General features: G+C 42.0%; 1 protein-coding gene across 30 annotated transcripts in view; it reads left to right on the top strand.

The window, feature by feature from the left end:
* Nucleotides 1-15871, top strand: part of ANK2 (ankyrin 2) — a gene marked incomplete at its 3' end in the record, with an annotated part of 313486 nt that overhangs the window by 287053 nt on the left and 10562 nt on the right. For 16 of the 30 annotated variants that reach the window (XM_081020238.1, XM_081020247.1, XM_081020235.1 and 13 more), the window contains 5 exons: nt 8693-8767; nt 9960-10091; nt 10828-10968; nt 12308-12587; nt 13313-13589. In XM_081020238.1, coding sequence (XP_080876364.1) covers nt 8693-8767; nt 9960-10091; nt 10828-10968; nt 12308-12587; nt 13313-13589 — 905 coding nt within the window. Of the gene's footprint in view, nt 1-1279; nt 7289-8692; nt 8768-9959; nt 10092-10827; nt 10969-12307; nt 12588-13312; nt 13590-15871 lie in introns of all 30 variants that reach the window. The other 14 variants (XM_081020257.1, XM_081020255.1, XM_081020250.1 and 11 more) reach the window with 2 other exon arrangements.

Here is a 15871-nt window from a genome sequence, read left to right as displayed (position 1 = left end):
GCCTTTTGGTCAAGTTACAATATCATATAGTCTCAAAGTTTAACCAATTCCACGCGTTTGTGTTGCTAAATGATAAGAAATTTTAAAATGCTTTCATTCACACAAAACCCCTGAACAAATATGGGGGAGGGGAGACACATTACTCTGAAGTAAGTTTTACTGTAAACATATTCCTGATGCTTTATATGTTAATAGTGGGGGTGGGGACAATACTTCACCATAGTATGTTGCATATGATTTTAAGCCTTTTTCATTTATAACCATCTTAAGTTTTGTTGGTGTCTTTTTTCCTTTTATTTTATTGTAAGGATACTTACCCTGCAATGTATGCAACAGCTTTGCTTTGCATGGAAATAACTTGGCTTACATATATATGTATATGTACTGTGTCTATTTGTGTCTGTGTGTGTGTATGTGCCCTGTATGAATGTTTTTGGTTGCCATGCATTACATTCCCCCCTAACCTATGAATTCTCTGTTGAGCTAGTCACTATTTAAAATTTCCCTTCCCACTTTTTTATATTATCATCATCATCATCTCTTTCCCTTGATTTCCCCTCCGTTTGTTTGAATAATGAGGATGTTCCAAGGAAAGGACCATTCCTCTTGAAATAAAAGCCTGTGTGTGTCTGTGTCACCATCTGAATGTAAGATTCCCCTTAGATGAAATGCCGGTTTGCAGCTGCCTCAGATATCAATGCATTTCATTTACTCTAGATTATCTCAGAATTAAATGTAAATACACAACTTCTAACTTTGATCCTTAAACAAAAGTTTACAACCGTTTACCTAATTTTGGTTCTGAAGTTCGCTACCACTGGCTTTCTCTTTGAGGAGATCAACTTCCAACCAACTTAACAATCTCCCCCCACCCCACACACCTTTGTTCTCTGTTTTTATTTGAACATTGATCTGTAACATCTGGACAATCTTGAGATGCCTATCTTTGTGTAAATTCCACTGTTTCTTTTTCTTGCCCACTTTTGTTTTTCTAGTGTCCTTGGTTGATAAAAGCTTTGGTGTTGTATGTGTGTGTGTGCTGTACTGCGAAAACTAAGCAAGTTATTTCCTGCCCACTTTCCTTTTCAGTTTTCCCCCCGTTAGCTTTGCTTTGCTTTTTTTTCCACCCTCAGATTTGTGGATCCACCATACCCAGACAGTTTTGTTGACCCTCCTACCGCTGCAATCAAAGACAGTCATTTCAGTCCTGATTACATTTTTTCAATCTCTATTTTCGATTTCCATTTATTTCCAATGTTTTTCCCCATTTGCATCAAAGATGATGATGAAACAGAATCTACAGAAACATCTGTCCTGAAAAGTCACCTTGTCAATGAAGTCCCTGTCCTAGCCAGCCCAGACTTGCTATCTGAAGTCTCTGAGATGAAACAAGATTTGATTAAAATGAGTGCCATCTTGACCACAGACTCAGCTGAAAAGTCAGGCTCCATTAAGGTGAAGGACCTTGTGAAAGCTGCCGATGAAGAACCTGGAGAACCATTTGAGATTGTGGAAAGAGTTAAGGAGGATTTGGAAAAAGTGAACGAAATCCTGAGAAGTGGAAGCTGTCCAAAAGAAGAGCCAGTTCTTCAAAGATCCAGTTCTGAGAAAGAGCTGGCAGAAGAAGAATGGGTCCTTGTAAGCGATGAAGAAATAGAGGAGGCTAAGCAGAATGCTCCGCTGGAAGTTACCGAGCCTGTTTGCACAGAAACTAGAATAGGCAAAGGGAAAACAGAGAAAGAAAAGAAAGACATGGCGGGAATGATCGATCATCTCAGCCAAGATCTAAAAGATTACATGTCACTTAATGAAATGCAGCCTAAGACATTACAAGAAGACATAGTAGAAGAGAGATTTGAAGCTGTGGTTGTAAGCAGGGGCTCTGAAAAAGGTGGGGGAAGCCAAGAGAAGAAGCAGGTCCAGCAAAAACCTACCTTGGAAATTAAAAAACCAGTTAGGAAGAAATTAAAAGATAAACAAAAGCCAAAGGATGAAGAAACCAAAGGAAAGAAAGAACATTCTGGACTAACAAAGTTCAGCTCAGATGAGTCTATAGATGAAGAGGTAGGGTTAGCCCCTGCAGAGCCTTCCAAGGCAACAGCTGTGTCTCCTGTTATAGAAGAAACTCCTATTGGCTCAATCAAAGATAAAGTGAAAGCCCTTCAGAAGAGAGTGGAAGATGAGCAGAAAGGACGTTCAAAATTGCCTGTTCGCACCCCAGGAAAAGAAGGGGCAACCGAGAAGTCTGTTGCAAAGCTATCGCAGCCTAAAAAAATTATTTACAAAGCGAAACCCCCATCTTCTCCCTCTGCCTCAAAGACCCCAGCTTCCCCCTCTGCCTCAAAAACGCCAGCTTCCCCTTCTGCCTCAAAAACACCAGCTTCTCCCTCTGCCTCAAAGACTGCAGCCTCCTCCTCTGCCTCAAAGATTCCCGCTTCTCCCTCTGCCTCAAAGACTGCAGCTTCCCCCTCTGCTTCAAAACTCTCCTCTCCCTCTACTAAGAAGCCAGCTGTTTCTCCCACAACTAAGAAGCCAGCTGTTTCTCCCACATCTAAAAAGCCACCCGTTTCTCCCACATCTAAGAAGCCACCTGTTTCTCCCACAACCAAGAAGCCGCCTGTTTCACCTTCTTCTAAAACAGAGAGACTTGAAGAAACGATGTCTGTTCGTGAACTGATGAAAGCCTTCCAGTCAGGTCAAGATCCATCAAAGCATAAGGCTGGACTTTTTGAGCATAAGTCTGTGAAACAGAAACAGCAGGTCTCTGAGAAAGAGCCAGCTAAGAAAGGAGCTGCTCAGGCAGACACTGAAAAGAAGCAGGCAATGACACAAAGAGACACACACAAAAAAGATAGTCCAAAAGGTAAAAAGAGCCAGGAACCTCAGGCAGAGGCAGGCTTGCAATCTAAGAAAGAGGCACAGGGTACTCTGAAAAAAGATTTAGCCATGCAGCAGACAAAGCAGCAGAGTAGTAAAACTGCAGAAAAAGATGTTCCAGCAACTGATGATGACAATGCAAAGGGTGTGGCCCTGACATTTGATGACCAAGGGGATACTGACCTTCAAATCAGCCCAGACAGAAAGACGTCCACAGATTTTACTGATGTTATAAAGGAAGAGCTTGAGGAGAATGATAAATACCAACAGTTCCGGCACATTTCAATTACCGAGGAAGGTGAGCTTCACTTAGATCAAGTACTGACCAGTCCATTCAATGTTACATTTCCATCAGAATATGTGAAAGATGGTTTTTTGCCCGCTCTCTCCTTGCAAAGTGGTGCTCTGGATGGCAGCTCAGAAAGCCTTAAACATGAAGGCATAGCAGATTCTCCAGTTGGTAGCCTGCTCGATGGGACCCCTCAGATCAGCTCTGAGGAAAGTTATAAGCATGAGGGATTGGCCGAAACTCCAGAAACAAGCCCCGAGAGCCTCTCTTTTTCACCAAAGAAAACAGAAACTGCTGACCAGATGGAAGAAACAGAATTAGCCAGTACAGTGCAGAGAGCAGCAGAGGCACATTCACCAAAGGGACTTTCTCCAACAAAAAGTGAAAGGACTGTTGCTGACAAAGACATAAAAGTTATAATCGGCTCAGAGTCCCTCTCTCCTCGTTTGTCAGAAGAAGTAGAAGTTACAACCTCCAAAGAAGAGATAGGCAAATGTACAGATTCTAGCTCAACATTGATTGATAAGGATGCTGTCAGGGATGAGTTATCTATGGCTACTGAGCAAGGACATTTAACTAAGTTATCTGAAGTGCATGATACTATTTTAGAGAAAGAGGATCAGGCATCCTTTGAGCACCATGCCATTAGTAGAGGACTGGAGCTTTCACTTCCTAGCCAAGACAGTGAAGGTCTTAGCCCAGTTGCAGATGAATCCTTAGCTATAAGCCATAAAGATTCATTAGAAGCAAGCCCAGTACTGGAAGATAATTCCTCCCGTAAAACACCCGATTCCCTTGAGCCTAGTCCTACCAAAGAATCCCCCTGCCGTGATTCTCTTGAAAGCAGCCCCGTAGAACAGAAAACAAAGACTGGCTTCCCTCCAGGACCTGGTCCCATGCAGGCTGCCTTTGCCAAAGCAGAAAACTTCCCAGAGCTGACACCTGTGCGATCTAGACTTTTACGTGACCCCGATGGCAGTGCTGAAGATGACAGTTTAGAGCAAACCTCTCTTATGGAAAGCTCAGGGAAAAGCCCTCTTTCACCCGAGACTCCCAGCTCCGAAGAAATTAGTTATGAAATCACACCCAAGACAACAGATTCGCAAATGCTCTCAAACATACCCAAGTCAGCTGTGATTCCTGAAGTCAGCGAAGAGCCAGAAGATGACCCCGAAGGTGAGCCGACGAGGAGGTTCACACCAGAAGAAGAGATGTTTAAAATGGTGACTAAAGTCAAAATGTTTGATGAGCTGGAACAGGAAGCAAAGCAGAAGCGGGACTATAGAAAGGACCCCAAACAAGAAGATGCTGCTTCAGCTTCTGATTTGGAAGCTGCGTCTGAACTTGAATTTGCACCCTCAACGCCTGTAGAAGATGATGGCATACCTACTGTACTCACTTCTGCAGCTGAATCTAGAAAGACTTCTTCCTCTTCAGAAAGTGAGCCAGAATTAACAAAGCTGAAAAAGGAGGCTGACTCTGGGCTGCTGATGGAGCCTGTAATTAGGGTGCAGCCTCCTTCACCTCATCTTTGTCATAGGGATTCCAGTTCTAGTCCTGAAGAAACAGGGTTTCAGCCTATTGAATCCAAGCAGCATGAATTTGGTACCGAAGAGGACAACACAGAATCAGATAAGCCAACAGAGGAAACCAAAATGTCTGGTGACACCTCTCTTGCCTCAGATACTAGCATCATAGCACAAGCTAGCGAGTCCAAGTGCTACAGCACTGATGAGAGTGACACTGCTAGCCCTAATGGCCCCATGATGCAGCCTGAGGAGGCATTCTATCATTCTGTGGGTGGTGACGCCCCCAAAATAGCTGAGTTATATGAAACCTCAGCGGCGTCACACAACCAGGATGATTCTGAGAAAGATGGTGGAGCATCTGAGGAGGTAACACACAGAGACATGGTTGCCATGGGAACCAGAGGGGGCTCCTGTATCCCTGGCTCCTCTCATTGCTGTATATCCCCAAATGATGAATTGGCTACTGTTGTTTCACCTGTTCACTCCCCTTTGGGAAGTGATTTGGCTGAAACTAACAACATTGTTGAGATGGCACAAAGGGATTTTTGTAGTGTAGAACACTCTGCAGACCATTCGCCTCAAACAACCCAAAAGGGTGACCCTGAAAGGAATGCAGATGATGTTGATGAAAGCAGTGCTCTGCCTATAACAAGCCCTTATGAAAATGTCCCTTCACAGCACTTTTTTACTAGCACTGAAATTAGTTCAGGAACTGGTTTAAGGATGACAACAGACCAGTCATCTGGGGTTCATCATTCTACTGAGGTAGAAACTACCTTCAGTGAGGAAATTGCGCTGACCAGTTCCCTTTGTACACCAGCATCTGTAGGTTCTGAGGTTCAGACCTCAGAAGATATCTATATGGAGTTAGAATCCAAACATGTGGGCATCTTTCAGAAACAATCAACTTCAACATCAGAGGCCACGTCACTAGATGAAGCTGCTCTACAAGATATCAGAGATGAAGCTGAGAAAATAATCAACCAAGTGATCATAACCAGGACAGATGTGGATTCTGACAAGTGGAGTCAAATACGTGAAGATGATGATGCTTTTGAGGCTCGGGTGAAAGAGGAAGAACAAAGGATATTTGGCTTAATGGTAGACAGGAGATCACAAGGCACCACACCTGACACGACACCAGCCAGGACTCCTACAGAAGAAGGGACGCCTACCAGTGAACAAAACCCCTTTCTTTTCCAGGAAGGGAAATTGTTTGAAATGACAAGGAGTGGTGCAATTGACATGACCAAGAGGAATTATTCTGATGAAAACTTACACTTTTTCCAAATGGGAGAGCAGTCTCAGGAAGATGTGTCCTTATCTGAAGAAATGAGAGAAGCTGAAGGCCTGGAATCTCTCCAGCAGGAGCAACCCCCAGTTCCATTTGCATCTTCTGAACTAGATGAAGCAGAGATGCCTATAAAAGGCTCACTCACGTCTGCATCAGAGGATGAGGCCAGTGGTTTCTACACCACAAAAGGGGATATTAAATCTAGAATCCCTATTAAAATGGGCATTTCAGCCTCCTCAAAGTCACCAAAGAAAGAAACTGCTCCTTCTGATGATGATGACTTCTTCCCTAGACCTGATACTGAAGACATGTTTGACAGCTCCCAGGTGCCTTGCCCTGTCTCTCCCGAGCAGACTGTGATTGATGTACAGTTAGATTTTTCAACAGTCACTAGGTCGGTGTATGCTGAGCAGGAAGATGATTCCCCAGACTCCTCACCAGAGGAGCAGAAATCTGTGATTGAAATCCCTACTGCCATCATGGAAAGTGTGCCTTCTGAAAGCAAATCCAAAATTCCCATTAGAACAACTCCCGCAGCATCCCACTCATTGCAACAATCAGAGCTTGAGAGCCTTCCTTCAGATAGCTTTGTTGAGGCCCTAGAGGAATCGGAGGATGACCCGTCCAAACCAAAGTCTAAGATTCCAGTCAAAGCAGTTTTCCAAAGAGTTGAACAAGAGTGTTTGTATACTGAGACATCTGTCTGGAAGCCAGAGTCAGCTAAAGCTCTTGACAAAACATGCAAGCTACCTGCGAAACAAGAGATTAGGAGCAAATCTGAATCTGATGAAAGTGCCTCCGTGGACTCAAAGGCTAAGCGTTCAGTCAAAGCTAGAAGCTATGCTGAGGCCGAAGCAGAGACCAGAGAGAGGGTGGGTGAGATGAAGCTTGAGGTAGAATCAGACGAGCAGACGACTTCACGACCAAAGATATTTCCTTCGCGGTTGCCCGTTAAGAACAGAAGCGCCTCAGCTTCCCGCAGTGCTGTTAGTCCCACTAAAGAAAGTAAGGAACATTTTTTTGACCTTTACAAAAACTCCATAGAGTTCTTTGAAGAGATTAGCGATGAAGCTTCCAAATTAGTGGATAGACTTACTCAGTCAGAGAAAGAACAAGAATTAGTTTCAGATGATGAAAGTAGTAGCGCCCTAGAAGTTTCAGTTATTGAAAATGTGCCATCCATTGAGACCCAGCAGTCAGTTGCCGAGGACATCTTTGACACCAGGCCCATTTGGGATGAGTCTATTGAGACTCTGATTGAGCGTATTCCTGATGAAAATGTCCCTGACCATGTTGAAGGTATTTGCCAGCCATTGGGATTCCCTTTGCTACGCATGTCATGAATCGCAATTCTTTGGTTGTTGTTTCTTCCCTTCTTCCCCCCTTGCTTTTTTTTTTGGTGTGGTTTGTGTGTCTCCTTTTTAAAGCTTCCTGTGGTTGTCAATGTGTTTTGTGTAAGCTCCGTTTGTTTTGTTTTATGTCGTGTATGTATTTTACTATCCCTGAAAACAATCTCAAGATTGCACACTGCAAATGCTTACGCAAAGGATAAAACATAGCAATATAGTCTTTTTTGCTAAAACAACAACATTTGTTCATGTTGTTTAACTAACAAATTTAGAGCATTATTATTTCGCTTCTAATACAGCTGACCACGCAAGTTTTAGTTTTTGGATTCTCTTCACTATAATTGAATCACTTTGCCATGAATTACTTTAGACACAGATGAACCAGGTAAGATTACTATAATTCAGGATATGCAAGTCCATATAGCTGTGCCAAAAGCAAAGTTATTAGTGCCTTAAAAAAACTCCAACCCTTTTATTGTTGCTGTAATTTTGCTTGGTACCATTTACTAATGGAAGGTGGTGCACTGGATTTATGAACTTAATCATGTTAAATTCAATGCCCAATGTTTAGATCCATTTTTTAAAAAAGAACTTCCTATAATAGCACTGAGGAGCAATAAGAGGAAAATATGGTAACTGAATTTTGAGCTGTAGAGACTATGACTTCAAATGCACACATGGGAAAACAAAAACTCAAACTCTGCTGGTATCAAATTGGCTGTTGGGGTTATTAATTCTTGCTGCTTTGGTGCAAATATCACTGAGAAAAAGTGTGCACTTGCTTTTGCATGCCTTCTTTGTAAAGAGCTAGGAATGCAACATGTTCTAGCAAAAAAAAAACCAAACTTAATACTGCTAAATACTAATGCTGCACAGATACCATGATCTGGAAATCTTTTTGATGGTTGTAAGCAGTGCAACGTAAAAAATATGATATTCTTAATGTTTGAAATGAAGTTTCGGAAACATCACCTAATATTGCAAATATGAGTTTGATGGCCATTTGCCATTACTTTAAAGAGGCATGAAAAAACATATTTCCTGCTCCAGCAAATTATTTATCTCTCCCATTGTTTTGTTTTATTTTAAATGTTTAGGAGTTATGAGCTCCAAAATAAAATTGAGGACAGTGTTTTCCAAAGCCTCCAATACCATACTCAGTTAAGCGGGCATTTTAAATAAAGTGCTTTGTATTCAAATATTTCCATTCTAGCTACATACCAAGACCTTTGGTTTCCTTTCAAAGCAGACACTGTTAAACACTGGCCTTATTTTATGGAGTCTCTCCTCGTGAGGCAGATCAATTTTGCCTTAAAAACAAAACAAAAACCTGTCCTATTTGACCTTGCTTTAGATCAACAGGATGATCAAGAAAGGATAGAGGAAAGACTGGCACATATCGCTGATCACCTTGGATTCAGCTGGACAGGTAAGCTCTAATGTGGTTGAGATCACAACCATCTTAGGGAAATGAAACTTCTAGCTCTTCTTCCCTATGTGTTGAGACACCAACTTGAATTACAGCTGCCTACCAGGGACAGTAGCTGTAGATCCGACTGGCATGTTTTATTACAGATTTTACTTAAGTTATTTCTACATGCTCAGGAAAAGCATTGTGTGAATTCTTAACACAGAGAACATACTGAGATTTTGATCCAAAATGGCTGCCAGAATACAGGTGCTGGATAGTAAAAGTAATCCCTGTACTACCACTTTTGTTTTTTGAGTGAAGAGCAATACATTTGGCTTTCTGAGGCAGAACAGCAGATGGTTCTCATCCACCCAAGGTATACAGCACCCAAGGCCGATCAAGTTATTTTAGCACAGCATGATGCATAACATCCAAAACTCAAATCATTAACAATTTGCTTCTCTTTTGTGATGCACCAAATCAGCTTAAAGCAGCTGCCTTATTCTACCTAACGGTAGGACTGGTCCTGGAAAAGAAAACCAGATATAACTTCTGTTTCCTCTAAATTGAAGCTGAGATGTGACAAATGTGAATGAAAATAGCTAATACCGTACATGTAGTTGAAGCCCAAATGGTCCCCAGGTAATACACAGAAGGATATTGGTTTCACAAGAAAGGCAAGTCTCCTAATAACCTAGAAGTTACCAAGGATGCACCAAACAGTATAATTCTAGACATATCTACTCAGAGGTAAGTTTTATTGAGTCAATAGGGCTTTCTCTCAGAAAGCAGGCATAAGAATGAAGCCTAACAGATTAAATTTAAGTGGGACAGAGAGGGAAGGTGAAGTGGTGGATGATGCCATCCCATCTTCAAAATCCCCACAAGTTTTTTAGGGAATAGGATAGATATTTGACTTTTTGAAATCAGTTGCAGCATGGCATATTCTGAGGTATCTCAGGAAAAAGAATGGGCTTTGGATTCAACAGATTCAAGGCTTCCTCCAGCCTGCTCCCAGAATGCTACATTTCTGGGACTACTGCTTAACCCTATAATGGCTTAACCTTATAAATATCTACTTAGAAGTAAGTCATTTTTTTTAATCAGGCTTGGCTCCCAGGTAAGTGTTAAATGCACTTAAAATAGGTGTTAAGTATTTAAAAGGAAATGTGTGACTGTTTGAAATTATTTTAATAATGTGCATTTTCAGAGCTAGCAAGAGAACTGGATTTCACAGAGGAACAAATTCATCAGATCCGAATTGAGAATCCTAATTCACTGCAGGACCAGAGTCACGCACTGCTGAAATATTGGCTGGAACGTGATGGGAAACATGCTACTGGTATGCTCAGTTTTAGTAGATATCTTTTCTTTCTTGGCAAAGGAGCCTAGTGAGTATACATGTACTTCGCTGAAGTGCAACACTGACAAGAATTCACATGCATAATTCAAAGGGGAAAGTGGCAGTACAGTCCCACATTTCCACCCTCTTTCTCCACTGCCAGTGTTGACATCTTTGGTTGACATTCTCACAGCTGTTGTGAAGGAACTGAATGGCCCTGGTTTGCCCTTGAGCTATGCAAAAAATGTCTTCGTAAGAGAGGCCTTCCCCTGCCCCCAATAAATTGATGAGAATGGCAGACAAAAACCGCAGGAGAAATTTATGACACAGCACCACTCACAGCAGGGCGAGGAGCTGCCAGCTGCCAGTGACCCCCAATAAAGCCCATTTGCAGGCACAATTTGGATTCAAACCTCATCTGTAAATGGACATTTTTGCTCTGCAGGCAGGACCTCTAAGGGGGTTCCTGTAACTGCTGGTCAGCAGATGTTGCAAGCCTCTTTGAACTGTTATAGGTGGACACCCTTGAGTTATAGGTAAGTAGCCTACCTTTTCCAAGTGTTTGGGGATAACCTCAGGGCGGACAGAAGAAAAAGACATATATTTTCATCATTCATCTCCAAATTCAAGGTGCTAATGCAGACTTCTGAATTATACTCTTTTGCTGTGTGAATCTGGAGGACAGGGAAAAGAGCACACACAGCTCAAATAAAGTCTGGTCTCTTCTGTATCACAGATTCAAGCCTTACTGAGTGTCTTACAAAAATAAATCGTATGGATATTGTTCATCTCATGGAGAACACTATGGAAACATCCCGAGACCATAATCGCACCTATGCAGAAATTGAACAGACAATAGGACTGGATCATAGTGAAGGTAAAGGTGAACTCACACATCTCTGCTCACTGTTTAGTAACTTGTCGGCACTGATGACACAACCATCAAACCCCTCTTATTGAGAATTCAACCTGATTTGCTTGCACAAAAATTAGGCAGTGGTTAGATTATAGACAGTCTTCGTTGATTACTCAACCTGTTTTGCTTGTGGGGTGTTTGTTTATCCCACACTTTTCAATGCATTTCCTTGTTGCTTACCAACTCTCAAGATGGCAGATTTTTTTTTTTAAGTGCATTTGCTGCACTAGGGCAACAGCGCCTTTTAAATCTAAATTTCTGATAAATGCTTGAATCCCTCCCACAAGATAGGGACAATCTGGAGGCATCCAAAGACGGAGCATTCATACAAAGCACATTACATCAACAATGATGCTTTTCAGTATTAGCAGTTTAGACACTCAAGGTGTGAGTCATTCCGTGAGTGTCAAGATGTCTGCATGTGTGTTGGAATCATCTCTCAATGCTTTTAATGCTAAGCTTAGCAGGAGGCATGTGTAGGGTAATGAAACTCTAAAATATCAATATACAGCACAAATGGGAACATTTTTAACTGGAAGGAAAGCTGTTCAGGTTGCTGTCTGTGGAAGTTGCCTGATGGTATGAGTAGTTAAGCAATGGGGACAATTACCCAGAGGGGTGGTGGGCTCTTCTTCACTGGAGTTCTTCAAACAGAAGCTAAAGAGTAATGTCCTGTGGATGCTCCAGCTCTGGCCTATCTGGATCAAGCTGGGGGTTGGCCTCTGAAGCGCCCCCCCCCCCCAACTCGATGGTTCTATGCTCTATGTCAGCAGACATTTTTGTATGTGCTTTTGTGTGTGGTGCCCCTACATGAAACCTTAAGAAGTGGGAGAAATTCGATTCAGTTCACACTTCAAGATGAACTTTCCTACTTTGTTTATTCCAAACCAATACACAAAAGTGAAACACAGCGATCCTTTGAAATTCACACTTCTGCAAATTATGCAGTGCGGCTCTCCAGCCAGGTAATTTGTATGAGGGCAAAGTGTGCATAAAAATGCAAATATTGGGGGAAATTGCTTTACAGAAATATGTATATTAGGCAAAAAAAATCATGCAATGGAAAAAATTGCACTAAAATAATGATGAATTTTCAGGAGCAATATTTTTTAAAAAATTGCAAGCTGATGTGGAAAGGCATAGAATTTAAGATTAGAAAAACAAGAAACAGAGAGAAACCAAAACTGACAGATTTGCCTCTCCCTACTCAGCACACCACAAATCCGCAGGTAGATGTAAACTGGGCAGACCTTCCCACTTTATATGGGAAGACCAAATAATTGTTTTTACCTTGCTGTAGGTTTTTCTGCACTCCGTGAAGATCTGTACAGCACAAGAGATAAGAAGGAAGAAGAGCATTCTTTTTCTAAAGACAGTGAGCCATCAGATCACCCTCCCCTTGTCTCTGAGGAAGACATTTCTGTGAGTTACTCACCCTTGCATGACGGCACACCTAGAGGTGAGGCTGAACTGTCCATTACAGAACTCCTACGACAAGCACACAAGGAGCGAGTGGAAGCTGAATTCTCAGGGAAATCTCATGCGCTGCCAGAAGATTCATCTACTACACAAGAATACTTGTAAGAATCCCAAGATTGCAGACCCAAAATGATGGCTTATTGTGAGAAATGTACCGTACGCTCTGTTGACCTCTATAAAACACACACACAAGTGCACTATTTAGATTCCATATATTATGTTTTCTGTTTCACAAACTAAATTGATTTAAGACACCTGCTTTCAGAGCTGCAAGTTCTTCATGCTCATGCATTCAGAGCAGACACACTTTAGAAAGTGTTATATTCTCAGTCAAATATGAACTCTATGTGACTATAGACATACGTCAGTTAGAGGAATTACTGAGCCAATGAATTTCCAAAGGACAAAAGAGAGAAAAATTAGGGGTTGTATCCAATTGTATCCCTCAACTCACGGAAGGATTTTTCCTCCAGTGGAGTCTATGAACAGAAGGTAGAGGAGGATTTTTTTGGGATGGGTGACCACCTGGGACTGGGAACACAATTGCACTGTCTTGAGTTCCATAATGGGAGAAAGGCAAGATATAAATGTAAGAAAATAAAATAGGAAAACATAATAGGGAAGTTCCAATATATTTCCAAGCAAGAATGAAGCGTTGAACCATTAAGAGCAAGGATGGAGAGTGGTCCTCCTAAGGTTTATATTAAACTAATGTAAACCTTAAAGTCATCTTGAATATTTACCCTGACATTCATCTGTATGCTTATTCACTAGAAACATAGAACATATAATAATTAGGTACCTTGAATTCAACTTTAATTCACAGTGTCACAACTTCTGGAGCAACACAGGCACCAAAAGGAGAAAAAGCAACAAGCATTCCCAGTGAAAAGTCTGAGGGCTCTACTGCAGGCTCTGAGGATCTTGAAAGGCCATACCTTCATACCCCAACATCTAGTGAACGAACGGATTCACCCATTGTGCAAGAACCTGAAGACCACCAAGAAGATCTTTATCCAAGGAAAAATAGTCTGGTGATTGTGGAATCAATTGATGAACACCCAGAAGAGTCAGAAAGATATGAAGAAGAGTTGCTGGAAAAGGTAAGTGTTACCGCTCGCTTGATGAATCACGACGTTACTCCTGCACACATCAGAGGAATTATTATTCAGGGGAGTAACATCTTTAATATGATCTTAGTCAGTACCAAGGAACAAAATGTATGAATAATAAATACCAATGTTCCCCACACATAACTGGCTAAAAACAATTCCAACTACAAACAGAATACAAATGAAAGAAATCTGCCGTTGAAAACACAAAGCGGTAGGTAGCACAGAAGGGAAAAAGTAGACAGAAAACTTCTGTCAACTAGGTTAGAACAGGATGAACATGGCAGCAACCCAAAATAAAATGTTCCAGAATGGATTCATCAAAGAGAATCTATTGCTAAAGAGATCCTTTGGAAAAGAATAGTGAATATCCTATATTTAGTACAACTAAGGGCTTCACAGGGGATGCAGGTGGTGCTGTGGGTTAAACCACAGAGCCTAGGGCTTGCCGATCAAAAGGTCGGCGGTTTGAATCCCCGCGACGGGGTGAGCTCCCGTTGCTCAGTCCCAGCTTCTGCCAACCTAGCAGTTCGAAAGCACGTCAAAGTGCAAGTAGATAAATAGGTACCCCTCCGGCGGGAAGGTAAATGGTGTTTCCATGCGCTGCTCTGGTTCGCCAGAAGTGACTTAGCCATGCTGGCCACATGACCTGGAAGCTGTACGCCGGCTCCCTCGCCAATAAAGTGAGATGAGCGCTGCAACCCCAGAGTAGGCCACGATTGGACCTAATAGTCAGGGGTCCCTTTACCTTTTAAGGGCTTCATAGGTGCCATTTTTCCCTGTATGGAGATGATAGGAACTTATAAGCTGCTCCATACCAAGTCACTGGTCTCTGTAGCTCAATATTGCCTGCATTGACCAGCACAGGCTGTCCAGGATGTCAGGCAGGAGTCATTCTCAGCCCTTCTTAAAGATTCTGGAAATTGAACCCAGTATCTTCTGCATGCAAAGCAGATGCCCATATCTCTGTGTAGGGTTGGGTGGGGTGGAGATGCAAGAAATGTTTGTAAGCCAATATGTGCCTTTCTTATTGGTGTACATGCAACAAACAAAACATTGATGTGTTGACATCCTACATGTCAGCGTTCCTCTTCCTTTGTTTTACAGAGAGGTCATTAGTGATTTGTGGAAGCTCTTTGGCTCTGTTCAGAATTGGACCTGCCACATGCAACTATTTCACACACAAATTCCCTCAAACAGAAACACCTCATTTTTTGCCAAGGCCAATTATGAAATTTGGACCCTATCCTACTTCAAATTGGGTGTGTAAGCCAAATGTTATTCAGCTCACCCCTCTCCCCAACCACCTGCATCCTGTCCTGCTGCCCCTTTCCAGATATCTGGCAGCGGGGAGGTTTGATGAAGGCGTATCTGAAAGATTTGCATTCCCTTTTTTTCTCGCTAGCATCTCTTGCAAATACCTAATGGCAACATCCCAGACATCAGGACTTCTAGGAAATAAGGTGTCTGAGGATGGGCATCAAATACCCTGGAAACATGCTCCAATATTCTCTGTATCTGGGGTGCTGTTACGTATGCCCACTCTGTGGATTTTATGCACCCAAAGCATGTTGTTTCCTGGGCACTTGCTGAGGACAATCTGAGGACTCAGGAATCCTGGGAAACTTTACTCCCTGGTGCACGGAATGCTGCCATTGCAGCATTCCAGGTGGTGGGAAGGAATGGGAGAGGCACTCCATTTGCATTCCAAGCCAAGTAATGCACTTCAGCAACAACGCTTGAGCTCATATTGGTTTTGTCCACATATAATGCTGACCATATAAACCATGGTTAGGGAAATTAGCTTGTACATAAGCAGTCCCTCCCAGTCCCTTCCCCATGGAGTGACTGGCTTAGCATTATACAAGAACAAACCACACAATCAGAAGCCTTTTCTCTCTCTTTGACTTCTCTTGCCCAGGTTAATTTCCATTTTTTAAAAAAAAAGTTTATAGCCAGCAGATTTTTTTTTTAACAGTGAATTGTATGTAAATAGCTTTTAATTAAATAATTAAATACAAAAGCTTTTCTCTGATTAGATTTATAGAGAAAAAAAAGTTTTTGGATCATATCCAAGTTATTCAAGCACATTGCACCTTAGCTGATATGTGATTTCAAATAACAACAACAAAAAGTAATAGTCTAGATGGCATCACACATTTAAAGGCGATTTTAGTGTCTCATGTTATGCTCAAGGGAAGAAGTAATGCAGCTTCAGTTAAAGCTGTGAGCATTTGTGTTGTTTCCATTGTGCTAATAGAAGAGGGGCCAAA

This window comes from Podarcis pityusensis (assembly GCF_964106645.2).
Source record: "Podarcis pityusensis genome assembly, chromosome: 9".
Lineage (NCBI taxonomy): Eukaryota > Metazoa > Chordata > Lepidosauria > Squamata > Lacertidae > Podarcis > Podarcis pityusensis.
The sequence above is the reverse complement of the archived record's forward strand: the minus strand, read 5'-3'. Positions and strand labels throughout refer to the sequence as shown.